Source organism: Halichoeres trimaculatus, unplaced genomic scaffold (genome assembly GCF_033239565.1).
Source record: "Halichoeres trimaculatus isolate MK-OKI-2021-1 unplaced genomic scaffold, fHalTri1.1 fHalTri1_scaffold_1, whole genome shotgun sequence".
Taxonomy (NCBI): Eukaryota; Metazoa; Chordata; class Actinopteri; order Labriformes; family Labridae; genus Halichoeres; species Halichoeres trimaculatus.
In genome coordinates this window covers 1,906,252-1,919,923 of record NW_027437179.1, presented here as the reverse complement: position 1 = coordinate 1,919,923, position 13,672 = coordinate 1,906,252, and the positions used below count along the sequence as shown (strand labels likewise).

The following is a 13,672-nucleotide window of genomic DNA, read 5'->3' as shown; positions in this document are numbered from 1 at the left end:
GTGATGCTTCAAATCATGGTTAATTGCAAAACCAATCAATTGTTGCAACTCTAATTACAATTGATTTATCTCTTCCCCCCTTCTTTAGCCTTATATCCATAAATTGATATTTTTTAAGGTTACAGTTTCCTTGTAAAGGAGATACACACCACCACCTGACCCTGCTTTGAAAATGTGCATTTCCCTTGACATTTAAAAGCTCCTTTTGATATAAGTCTTCTATGTAAAGCACCTTGGGGATGTTTTTTCAATTCTATATTATTTCAGTGTTTTGTTTGAGTGTGTTATATATATCATCCCTCCTTTGACTGAAAAATCTTGGTGGGAGAAAACAGCTACACAGTAGTGTTATTTGGGTGCAGCCAATTACATGCTTACCAACCCACCTAGTTAAGATCAAATAACATGCATCATATTCATAAAACTTTTATGATGATTTCAACTTACAAGTTTCTTCCCCCTGCTTTGTGGAAGGACTCAGCTTTTCCCACCATGGCCTGTACTTTATCAACCTCTTGATGTCATCATCTTCAAACAAATCAGCACTGCAGTGACACAGACATTAGCAGATTGCAGTAAGCTCAGTCAGAAGTAAAACAATTTTTGATTTTTTTTTATGTTAAACATACAGGTAGTGGTCAGGAGAAAAGGCACAAGTTTCTGCATGCAGCCGTCTCTCTCTTCTCTCTGCTGGAGTAGTTGCTTCTGGGTTCTTGACATCAATAACATGGCCTAATTCTTCCTGTAAAGACGGCAGAAAAAAAAAAACAATAAAAAAAATTGAAAAAAAACCCCCAAAAACATTACATCTTGAAGTTATTTTACATACGACTGAATACATGTCTTTTAAACAACTCTTCCCATTTTAAGGGTCTTGCAACTTCACTGGTCTCACAATCTCTGAAATTTTATGCAAGTGGGAATCCACTTTTGCATCGAAGAAGAAAAGCCCAAATGGAAGCTTTCAACATACCATTAATATTCACCATTGGCTGCTCTCAAATTTGGCTGCTCTCATGTTCCTTGCTGTGGTGCCTTTAAAAAATATTTCATGGCAATGGCAAGGTAAGAACACTGAAAACCTTGGGGTGGCACACTAAAACCAAAAGCCATGAATAATGTCAAAAATTCTACTTTACTGTTGTGGTTTTAGTGCATCAGATTAAGTCCATATTCTACAATTTGACACATGTGATGTCCAGGATGTGCTTTTCAAGAAAAGTAATTTATCAAACGGAAAATCCAAAATGGCTGTCAGTTTTCAAGATGGCCACCTTGTGGAATACAAATACGTGAACTGAACAGAAGTTTGTCAGTGATCAAAATGTAAAAGTGAATGTATTCTCACTGGAAGAACTCAATGGTGTCAAATGAACTCTAATAAAGCCGCCATTTTTCAAAATGGCATCTATCATGTGACTTAAAACTAGGAGAATTCGTCCGTGGAGGAGAATTATTAGATCATTTGAGGACAAAACATTTTCAGACAGAAAAACTGATTTTCTGTAATATTGTAATATTTAGATTTTTGAATTAGATGTGACACCAAGAGTTTTTCTAACATTTCATTGGTCTTCTGCCAATCTGTAAAATACATCGCTATGAAAGAGTAGCGTGAGCCGTCAGCTGATTTCTCCCCATGAAAAAAAATGTATTTTCTCTGTCGGTTGACTTGAGAAAAAAAAAAAAAAAATGGAGATGCTGTCTTTAATACACTCCAATGTCCATGATATGTCTCTGCAGAGAACAGTCAGACGACACTGGATCAAACTTTTAGCCTTGACTTTTTGAAGAAGCTGAATTGATTACGGAATTTACTGTAAAGATGATTTTTTCACTCCTCACAATCTTATCATGTAAAGGTGAACTGTGTGCAAAAAAAGTGACAATTTCAGAGCAAAAGACGTTCATTTACATGAGAGCACAACCTATGTGCACGAATTATTATAAAACAATGGTCTGCCCGTGCGTAATCCCATACAACCAATACACATCTTGGCCAGGCACCAAAACGACCCCAAATGAAGCCAATGAAATTAGTTTTCAGGTTAACTAGTTTGCAGTATTGCAAGTGTCTTATTGTCTGTTTCTGGCACAGTGCAGGTTGGTCTCTCACTCTGTCACTTCTGCATGAAACTAACGCAGACCCGGTGAGAGCTCCACTCCCTGTTCAGACTGCGACAGGTTCAGGCTGGAGCCTGCAGCTTCCTTCAGAGCTTAAACAAATTTTTTAAAGCCAACTTTCCATGTTTCTGGGCCTGAACTGAAGCAGTCAATAATATTGTGGCTTTTAATAGTCAGACATCACGGATTAATTAATCCAGATATAAATGAAGGATCTGTAAATTAAATGTTTTAAACTCTGCTGTATCTTAGTTTGAAACATCCACGCTGCTGAATCACTGCAGTGATATCTGTGCAGACGAGTTTTTTCTGATTTGCTTTACTTTCCCGTCACTTTTCCGACTGCCAAACAATGCAGCGTCATTGCTTTCTACCTCTAATACTATGGTGTTGTTGATTACCAGCATGGAGAAGTTCCCTTTTTCCCGTAATGCATCCCTCCATGTCGTAAATGCCATGGGTTCGGCCAGCTGAACCTTGAATATCTAGGGGCGTGTTATGTAAACTAGAAAAGCAATTTCTGAAGAAATTGGGCTGTTAATGCAGAATGTTGAAGCAGCTTGCGCTGAACTGCAGAACTGCTGCTGCAGAATGCTGAACATGAATGACTGGGGAAATTTCAGAAAATTGATCATGTCCTGAGAAGCTTGCGGTGAACTACTAATGCAGAATTCTGAAGATATGTCTGAAAATGGCTGAATGAAGTCTTGAAAAGCTTGCACTGAACTGCTAATGCAGAATGCTGTATTAGCCTGCTATGAACTCTTGGTTTAAAGGAAATGAATGGATGAATCAATGGAATGGATCATTGAATTTTAAAGTTTAGATCGCTGATGATCGCTATGATTGAGGTAACATGAGAGCTGGCTTTGCAGAAGTCTTTTCACTGACAGACACGCCCCCATATGTAATATCACTCTCTGATTGGATGATGCAGCGGCTCAGACTTCTCCACATGAAACTTCACAAACACACCAGAGAGAATGAGAGAAAAGACGAGCTGAGGGCAGACACTGCGGATCGTTCAGAAACTGATCATAAAGCTGGTAATAAAGTGTTTGATGTGAGTTTAAAGCATAAAATACTGAACACAACCATCATCACATCAATATAACAGAGGATTAATACCGAAAAATGAATGGTATCTTCCAGAGACAAAAAGGGTTGGGTTATATTAATAAGTTTCAGAGTTCACGATCAGAAGTGCTACAGATAAAGGCTAAATAATTCATAAATAATTTAACAATTATGCATTTTACCAATAAAGTGATCTGTGCGCTTCTAAACAGCACACAGAATAAACAGAGATCGTGTTTTCTTCATGTGGACGTGTGTGATAAACAGGTCAAAGGAACAGACAAAGTACTGTTACCGTTAATGTTTAAAATGGTGTATTCACCATATAGTACACCTTATAGTGCACTATATGGTGAATAGGGAGTAATTTTGGACACAGCCTGTGTGTCCTGTATGTAAGTTTGATCATGTCAGCCTGTCAGCTGAGGCTCATCTGAAGCCAGATATTGACAAGGTGATCATTGTCTAACAACTAGCATCACAAAGCTGGTGGAGTCTGTTGATTCCCAGGACTGTACCACTGAAATCATGGTCTCAAACTGCTTGCAATTGGAACGAAACAGTAGAAGCGATCAGAAAAACGACTGGAAGCTGTCTATGTTGGTTTCATGTCTATAGACCCAGAAAAGTGGTTGTGACGGCAAGAGACAAATGAGTGATCCTCCACTGATCTCAGAGAAAACCCCTTCAGGAATTAACATTGAAGACCATAGTGTGATTTTTTGTACTTCTCTTTTCATTGGCCATTTTGTGATAAAGTGCTCCATCCTTTTGCTTTAAAAAACACTTTGTCAGAAGCAGGACAAGATTACCTACATTTTGACATATTGTATGTGTTGATAGCTCAAAAAATGTGGCCAGGAGAGCAGTTTGTCCAGTGAGTTTCAAGCTTTTGTCTTCCCTTCAGCCCACTCTGTCATTTGAATCTCCCACTCTAAGCTGAAACATTCTGCTCTATACACACCAATGTTAAATGGCTCGAAAAGGTGAAATGCATAATGACCTTTGAAAGGTAATTGTGAAGAAACTATGAATGCTAGGGAAGAATTTGAAACCCACTGAATGAAGCCAAAAGATAGCTTAATATTTTGAAGTTGGAATGGAGTTTCTAACTGAATGTATGATTGAATGACAAGAGCTTGAAACAGGCTGAAAACCCTAAAAGGAGCAAATCTTGAAAAAATTTCCCATTTATTCCATATGGGACCAAAATCACGAAAAACCAAAATATCTCTGAAAGTATTTGTAAAAAGTCACAGCCCCCTTGTCCTAAATTAGACCCAATTTTTGAAATTTGAATGGTGAAAGTTGAAGTTTGTAGGAGGTGTAGAGGTCCAAAAAAACAGCCAGAAGAGGAAGAAGCCAATATTTTTTTTTTGTAACAGAAGAACATATGCTGTGAATGCAGCAATGCATTCACAGCAATAATAAATAATTCCTCAACAGAAGAAAATATGCTGTGATTGCATAACTGCATTCACAGCAATTATGACTGTTTTGAGCTGCCACATTTATCAACACCTGATCAGGCTCCATGATTGGCCCTGGTAGGCAGGTTTCATAAATCACACATGAACGTTGCCGTAAGCTCATTAACACCCAGATCTGCACCAATTCCCATGCAAGATTGATAAATGAGGGCCATTGTGACTTGGTTTTATCAATATCATTTTTGTAGCCTGTTGATCCTGTCATTTTAAATCATACAAATAAGCAAAAATAAATGCTTTTTATTGGTTAGCTCACAAAATTAATGCCCCCTCTGCATAAGTCAGTGCCCTATTCGGAGCACCCAGGTCTAAAAAGTCTGGACACACCCCTTCTTGTCAGTGCATACCCCTTCGCAGGTACGTTATCTTGCCTTGCTCATGAGCTGATAGATTTAAGCTGAATGGTAAAGTTTACATGTGCAAACACACAGACTCAAAAAAGAGATTTTCTCCGGTACAGTAAGGTAGGGTGTTTTGAGAAAAACCGAGGTATATGTTTCTTCGCTATCTAAAGCAAAAATTATCAGGGTGTTAGTATTTCATAGAATCTTGAAGGAATCTTTGTTTCTTTAAATCAAACTCTCTGTGCTGTTGATAAGGACCATGAAGACTGTGGTCAAAGACAAAAAAAACACAATTTCACGCTCTACACACACACACACAAACACACACACGCGCACACATGCGCACGCACAGAGGGAGTAGGAGCAGCTGACAGACTCGGGAGAGGTTGAAACTTTTCAACACACACACACTTTAGCCATTTTCTATCGCTCTTTGCAGGAATTTGTCCCTTCAGTGTTTCCATTGGCTGCTGTAAAGCTGTTGCTGTTGTTGTGGTGTAGCTCACTTAACACTTTTGCCAACGGACTAAAGGTAAGGCCTGGTGAGTGTTGTAATAATTCATGATTGATTACGTCTCATAACTGCATTGATGCAGTCGATCTTTTCTGCATTGCAATGCATTGGGAAAATGATTATTTTTAACAGCCCTACACATTTGTATCCATAAAATGTATTCACATTTGCCTGTGTTTAACCTTACCTGTAATCTTGCAAACACTCCAGATCGCTGATTACCAAAGCCATATTTCTGTTCCTCCCAAGAGCTCTTTTGATCGAGCTGCTGCTCATAATACCAGTCAAAATCTTCTTCGTCTTCATCCTTTTCTGCACTTATACTGCATTCTTTAAAAGCGTAATACATTCTGGTTACTTTCATCAAAAATACAAAGCCATACAATGTTATTTTTCTGTGTGTCTTGTCATTATTTTTTCCCTTCAAGTGATAAACTCATTACCAGTACTTAAGACCTCTACAAATGGTTTTGCTGAGCGGGAACCCTTTGGGGCAAGGAGACTTGTGAGCATCTGAAGTCCTTCAAAGTGTTCTCCAGGGGTTTCTTTGGGTAACTGAACAGTGAAGAGACCTGCAAGTGGATAGAACATGACAGATGGGCTGTTTACATTCATGCTTCTCAATAACACAGCTCTTTGCAATAAAGGCTGATACCCAATTCACCCATGTAAAAAAAGATAATCTTTTTTTGATATATTTACTGATACCACACAGACTCAGAATCAGAAAAACTTTATTTATCCCCTCGAAAAAAGTGTTATTACAGCTACCCCCAATTCAAAAGTGTTCAAAATATAGAAAGTACAAAATATGGGAGTCACTTTAAATTGAACTTAAGCATAAAGTCTTTACAGTATCCTAGAATCAACAGTATAATAATAGTGACAAAAGTTATGGGTTACCACACAAATACTGACATTTACTATGGGTATTGCAAAGAAGTAATTCTTGCACATTTTTGCTTAAACCAATCTCATGAAAGTTAACCTAAAGACACTCAGAGCAAGGAGTTGTACAGTCTGATGGCCATCAGCAAGACTTAGTGGTACCCTTAGGTGGAATCAGTCTTGCACTCTAAGTACTCCAGTCATGGAGTGGGTGGGACCCATTGTCCAAGATGACATGCAGCTTGAATAGCATCCTTTTCTCTGACACCTGTCATAGCTGTGTGTTTCTGTGTGTGTTCTCTGTCTCTCCTGCTTATTTCTAGGTGAAGCCACTGATCTACTAACAGGGCGGACTGGGAGAATAAATGAAACACGCCCTTCCCAACACTGTGTGTTTATAAAGTAGCTGACAACTCTCAGTGGAAGATAAACAGTGGCTACGCTTACATGCACACAATATTTGGGTTCAGGTTAATATTCTGGTTTCTGAAACGTTCAGAATAACCCGTTTACATGTGTGAGCCAACAGGGTTATTCCTCTTTACATTGTATCCTGATCAAAACAGTAGTGCACGGACAACATCTCTATGCACAAAGAAGGTCATGACACAATGTGCGTAATTTCTGCTTCTGTGTCCACAGCAATAGCAGCAACTGCAATAAAATTATTTGCAAACAGAACGTGCACAGAACACAAATCAATGTTCCTTTGGATGGGGATATCCTGATCAGCGTATACATGACCAAATATTCAGGTTAGAAAAGACCCACAATATGAGCCTATTCCAGTTTTTAGGGCTACTGGTGTTTACATGGCCGTGCACAACTGGGTTATTACAAATATTCTGAATGTGAAAGGCTTAACAACTGCATGTTAATATTGCCAGTGAAATCATATCTTCTGTTCATCCAAGTTAAACAGAACACCTTGAAAAAACACCAGTGCTTGACACGATGGGGCTTATCATTAAGTGCAAGTATAAAAGCTTTAGGTCACACTAGAATCAGCTGATGAGAAGGAGGATGATTAACAGTTAGCATTTTCCCGAACGCTGGAATAGACATGTCAAAGCAGGGCAAACATGCTGAAACACGCAGTTAGATGCTGCCTTTCTGTAGCTTTGATCAAATGTAACTAAAGCTCTGTTTCCACCAAATGGTTCAGTTTGGTTTGTCATGGCACGGCACAGCACGCATTTTACGGCCTTTCCACTGACAAATCCCGGGACAGACCCCCAAATAACCAAGACGAGTCATCCCACTTTTTAGCACCCTTCCGGGGTGCTAGACTAAACTGATTCGATCTAGGCAGGTGGAGCTACAACACTGCAGACCATTGATAGGTCGAAAGAATAGTCACTTGCTGTGCTACAGCAGCTGCATTTCTCCTGGCGGCACACAATCTTCTCTCAAACAAAGCCTGATTGCACTTTGTATAAAAGAGAAGTCAGTCAAAGAATCACAAAGAAGATCAATTGCTAGGAGTCTTCCATGGATTCTCTTTGTTTACTGCATTGCATGTTTCTTCTTCGTTAGATTTATAAATGGGGTAAACTGTGTCGCGCTGCTATGGTGTCACACTGTTATGATACTGATGTGGCTGTCAGCATCCAGCTTGCACCTACCATGAGGGGGCACAGCTGGATGTGGAAACAGGACCAAGCTTAACCCTGCCAACATGTACCAAACCGTAGTGACCTAAACCGGACTGCTCTGTGGAAACGGTGCTTAAAGTTTTATAAAGTTTATCACGTTAAGGTGGATGTATGTCAAAATAATTGTCTTCTAATGACAGTTGGCCCTTGTGCACACAGAAGAGAGCATCTGTGGAGATCATAGACTGTATATAGAGTGGACAACGTGGCTCCGCCATTTATCATTGTACGGTTTTGAAGCCAAAATACTGCCGTCTCCGGCGCAGCCATTGGTAGCAATTGCAGCCATAATCTGCGCAGTACAGACAATGACGGATTCTAGGAGAATCTGAGTGGAGCTGGGTGACAAAAATAATAATAATTTTTTTTCTTTCAAGAGTCTAATCACTTCTTGGCTCTACCTCCCGACATGTTTTACAATCCCCGGAAAAAATACACGAGTACGGCAGCTGTCAATCATCGTTAAACCTTATGTAAAGCCTCGTTTTTAACCTTGTATAACTAATGAAAACAAAACTTTTCAGAAAAAAAGAGGACTTGAATACAAGACAGCCAAATGATACCTTATTTTTTAAAGTTTGACCACACCCCATCTGGAATGGCTGGAAAGCTGGATTTTCTAACTTACACTGCAGCCAGCCACCATGGGGAGAAGATTTTGTGGAGACCCCACTTTGAGTTGAGCGAGTGGTTGTCCATTTTTTTTTAGTCTATGGTGGAGATGTGCTGAACCAGATTGATGTGTCTTCGGTACAACCTTGCAAAAACTCACTGTGAGTTATACAGAGTTACTGTATGAATATAAATCTCACAATACTAGTGCCAGACTTCTAGAAACTGAATATTTTTTGCAGCGTACCCAAAGTCATGCACTAAAAGTCAGACCGTTTGATCTTTTTTGCACTTGATTTTATTTTGTGCATCTTTAAAATTTACTTCGTTATTTTTTTCACCCCTAATCAGAGCCAACACTGGACACAAACACCACACTGGGAGGATTTCACCTGTTGTGTGTGGTCAGGATACAAGAGAGCGAGACTAAACAAAATGGTGACGAAATCAAGCTAAGTCTTGGACCCTGCGGTGGCTGACAGGAGAACTTTGGCCAAGCTGTCATCTCTGATGGACATCTTTTTTCTATGTGACACTTATAACATAATTTTACTTATATGCTCGGTAAAATTTTTGCACCATGCACTTTTTTGTTTACCGCTGCAACCCTGTAAATTTCCCCATTGTGGAACATATAAATGAGTATCTTATCTTTTGTAATCATGATAAATCTATGGTATCTACCTTTGTCGATGTCAAATGTTGCTTTCTCCCTCCCATCTTCCACTATTCTTCCTGGAAGAGATAATCTAAAAAACAAAATTCCATTTATTAGGATAAAGCAGATGTAGGGTGCACACTTCAGATTGGATTAGATTTATTGTACCCAAGGGGAAATTCATTTTCACAGCACTGCACAATTTCAACAACAACAAAGACAGCAACAAGTTACAGCACAAAACACAGATACATTCAGCATGGCCTTCCATTCAGAGTGGCAATGGCTGCAGCTTTTGAATAGGACAAATGGTTTGTATATCTTTGAACTACCGCGGGTTTGGGATCTAGACTAATCTGCGTTAATTTTTATAACCCGTGAATTTGCAGTGTAATTAATTAATCTAATTAACGTGTTAAAATGACAGGCCTAATATATATGTATGCATGTGTGTGTATTTATATATATATATCTCTATATATATATATATATATCTATATATATATATCTCTATATATATATATATATCTCTCTCTCTCTCTCTCTATATATATATATATATATATATATATATATATATATATATATATATATAAAATCACAATTATGTGGTCCTAATTTTTTGTGATTGCTACAGTTGAAGCTAATCCTTCAAGACCCCTGAGGAATTTATTCAATACCAGCATATGACATTTTTTATTAATTTAAGACTTTTTAAGACTTTCCAAGGGTGTGCGGACACCCTAACATTGGTATGTGTTTCCTTTGTTCCAGATCATGTCTGATCCAATAAAATAGTGTTAAATAACCATTGCAGTCATGCCTGTTTCTTTTGTATATCATTGTATGTCAATATTTAAAGATTTTTATAAAACAAGTACAAATCTGTTCAGTAAAGTATTTTTCATATTTTTAAGTAAACAGGGATCCTATAGCTCAAAAACTTGTCGTGAACTGAGATCAGTTTAGGATTCTGCGCCCAAAAGTTAGTTAAGAACAGCTGTCCTTAACTCAACAAAAATTGTGTTCCCCAGTGTTATCAGCATGTTTCAAGAAACAGCGATACATAACTGTGCCTAACCTTGTCGCGTTGTATCCTGTAAGAAGTTATCTTGAAAAAATAAAATATGTTCCAAAACAAACAGGTGCCTGAATAAAAGTCATGCCTTCACGACAGTGCGTAAAACTCTGGGCCAGAAGATGGAAAGACAGCCCAATAAAAAAAGATCCTGTTCATAGAATCTTTAAAGTCACCCAGAGGTGAAAATGCCAAAAAAAAAAAAAAGAGTAAGAGGGTGACAACGCTTATAAATTTTTAATCAGAGTACCAACAACTCTCAGCAGATGGCAAAATTGCTAACTCTAGACAGTTGTTTGCAGGTGTTTTTTTCTACATAGTGGCTCATTTGCATAGAAGGTGGCATTTTATAATGGAAGCTTATGTAGAACATAACTCAGATAAAACTGGAACAAAATAAATACATTTTTGCTTCAAGAGTAAAGGCGCATTACTTAAGCCATATTATAAATGTAATTTCAAATATTTAATTATCTTTTTCATTATCTTCAAGACTACACATTATGTGATATAGTGCATACTTCATGAAAAGTATGTTTGCAATTTAACTTTCAAGAAATGGTCTGCTAAATACTGGACATAATTCAAATGAAAATTCAAATGCTACATTGTTTGTAAAGCACTCAATTTTTGGTTGTGCCTTGTAAATCAGATAACCTCTTTCTGTATCATTAGCAAGTAGGCTTGTCACGATACTGGATTTCTAACTTCGATACGATATTTTGAAAAATATTGATTTTCGATACAATTTTCGATACCACGCAACCAGGGCTTGACATTAACATTTTTGCTCACCAGCCACTGTGGCTAGTTGTTATCCATATTTACTAGCCTCTCAGCATTTTCACTAGCCACAATTTTGTTGTAGGATAATTATGTTTAATATGATGAAAGCAGACAAAAACATGCTAAAGTTTACTTGAACTAGATTTACAACCTTTTTAAATGTGAATGACCCCTGTGCACACTCAAATCAAGACTACAAAAATGTTTAACCCCATTATCAGGTATTCAGTTCTAAAACGGTTGTGCTCCTTTAATTTGAGAATATGCAGACAATTAAGACAACGTAATTCAAGGAGGAGTTTATCATTGCATTGAATGAAATTTGTTATGCTTGAAGGTTAGTTGAAAAGATAAAAACTAAACTGAAAACTAGCAAGAAAGAAATGTCTGCTTAGATATTTATTTACAACAGTAATTTTTCAGTAATAAACTAAGGACCATACTTTCTGGACTATGTCACTTCGTAGTATAATTATACTTTTTCTAAAGTCGTATCAATCAAAAGAAACACATGCGTAATGAAGACGAAAACAGCAGATGTAAGTCACACTGGACCATAGGTTTCATTTATTTAGAATGATTTGGTTTGTTTACAGTATTTCCGGGGTGAACTTTTTACATATAACTGTGATAAATGTTTGTACATTAGGAGGTTTAAATATTGTTCCTACAGCTCCTCGTATCAGTAACCAGTTTCTCTTCTCTACGTGCACTCCTCTCCTCTCCTCCTCCCCTCCCCTGCTGTAGGTGAGTGTTGCTGGTGAGATCGGTGCAGGGTGACATTAAATGAGCTCCGTCCTCACTTTTAAAAAGTTACAGGAGTTTTAGCGCTAGTTTGTGACTCAAACCCCGGAATCTGTTTAAAATAGAGAGCCAAAAAGATGTGAGTGAAGTTTTAAATCACGTTATCAGGAGCCAAACACCGGGAGCTGTCAGGCTGTCCAAGACAGAGGCTGGAGACGAGCGAGTCCTGTGAGCAAACACTGTGTGCAGGCAGTGCCCATGGGAGTTGTAGTGCCGCAGTCTCATATTGCAATGGGTTTAGTATTTCAGATGCTGTTTCCGAAAACTACAATTAAATAATTCAACCCGCCAAATGGGCTAGTAGTAGTGACGGTGTTACCCGCTACAGCTGGAATTCAGTGTAAGCTAGCGTCTTTCTCTCTCTCTCTCAACTACAACGAGGTAGTTACAGTCTATGGACAGGACTCAGGGAGGGAGGGGCTGCATGCACTCCGTGTGCTCTCAGTGTGTATGTTTTGACGCCAGCACATGTCTAACCAGGGAAAGATGTTGAGTAACCATCTATTGATACTGGGGAACTTTATATTGAATCATTTGCTAAATTTCAGGATCGATATTTACCGATAAAATGATACTTTTGACAACACTATTCATTTTCAGGGGTTACCAAAAGTGCAAGATACCAGTCAAACATACTCATTTCACTTCTTTTTCTATTACATAATTTAAAGATCAACAATCTATCTTCGAAGAACCGGAACAACATATAATTTCAGTGAAGACTGGAAAAAATGTGCTGCTCACCTCAGAAAGTAGGGTTTGGCATAAAACTTGAAATCTGATCCCTCAATATCAAGATCAAACTCAGGTGTCCTGGTGTAAGGCACTCGGATGGTGAGGATGAGGTAGTCAGGATCCTGACTCAGCTCAAATGCAGGGGTTATCATAATAAATATTTTGGTAATACCAATGCCTGTTACAAGAAAGACAGGTAAAAAACAGTTAGTGATGTTGGTCAAGACTTTTATGACACCATAAACAACAGTCTACCTAAAGTAATCATGCCCCTTTAACGTTGAAAAGCAGTTTCAGCGGAATATTGTTTCACACAAAGATGCCAGAAACTGCATGCACCTTACTCAAAGTCCATAACAAAGCTAGTGAAAGCATTCAGCTGAGTCCATGCTACCACAATATTCAAGAATAGGCTTGAATGGGCTTAGTATTAACTAGTAACCCATTCCATTCCCCCTTGATCATAATGTTAAAATGCTGGCTCAGCATTTCAACACAATGTTGTCCTACTTTATACTTAAACTTCTTCCTCTTCAATACTTTTCCGTACGTTTTTTGGCACTTTTTACAGCCTTCAAATTTTCACTGTTTTGCAACGTTCAACTTTTTAACTATTTATCTTGTTAAGGACATGTGTGCTTTATCATTTCACTCGTCTAACTATTACACTTTTTGACTTATTTCACTTTGTTCCAAAAAAAATTATCATCTGAAATGAATAGGAAATTTCAGCTTCTGCCCCTAAATCTCTTTTAACTTTGAGAAGCTCTAACTTCAGCATACTTCCACTTACAGACTTCATTTTTCTTTCAAATATTCACTGATCTTTCCATTGCTGATATCTGAGATAGCTTTTTAATATCTTCAACTGTTTCTGAGTTTTCACTGTTTAAGCAACACCAACTTT

General features: G+C 38.0%; 1 protein-coding gene across 4 annotated transcripts in view; it reads right to left on the bottom strand.

Annotated features, from left to right (window-relative positions):
• shq1 (SHQ1, H/ACA ribonucleoprotein assembly factor) overlaps positions 1 to 13,672 on the bottom strand; it is a 279,134-nt gene that overhangs the window by 24,078 nt on the left and 241,384 nt on the right. For all 4 annotated transcript variants that reach the window (XM_074665378.1, XM_074665366.1, XM_074665357.1 and 1 more), the window contains 6 exons: positions 12,775 to 12,943; positions 9,389 to 9,453; positions 5,993 to 6,121; positions 5,737 to 5,879; positions 630 to 742; positions 448 to 545 (listed from right to left, as the gene is read on the bottom strand). In XM_074665378.1, coding sequence (XP_074521479.1) covers positions 448 to 545; positions 630 to 742; positions 5,737 to 5,879; positions 5,993 to 6,121; positions 9,389 to 9,453; positions 12,775 to 12,917 — 691 coding nt within the window. In that variant the 5' untranslated portion in view covers positions 12,918 to 12,943. The remainder of the gene's footprint in view (positions 1 to 447; positions 546 to 629; positions 743 to 5,736; positions 5,880 to 5,992; positions 6,122 to 9,388; positions 9,454 to 12,774; positions 12,944 to 13,672) is intronic.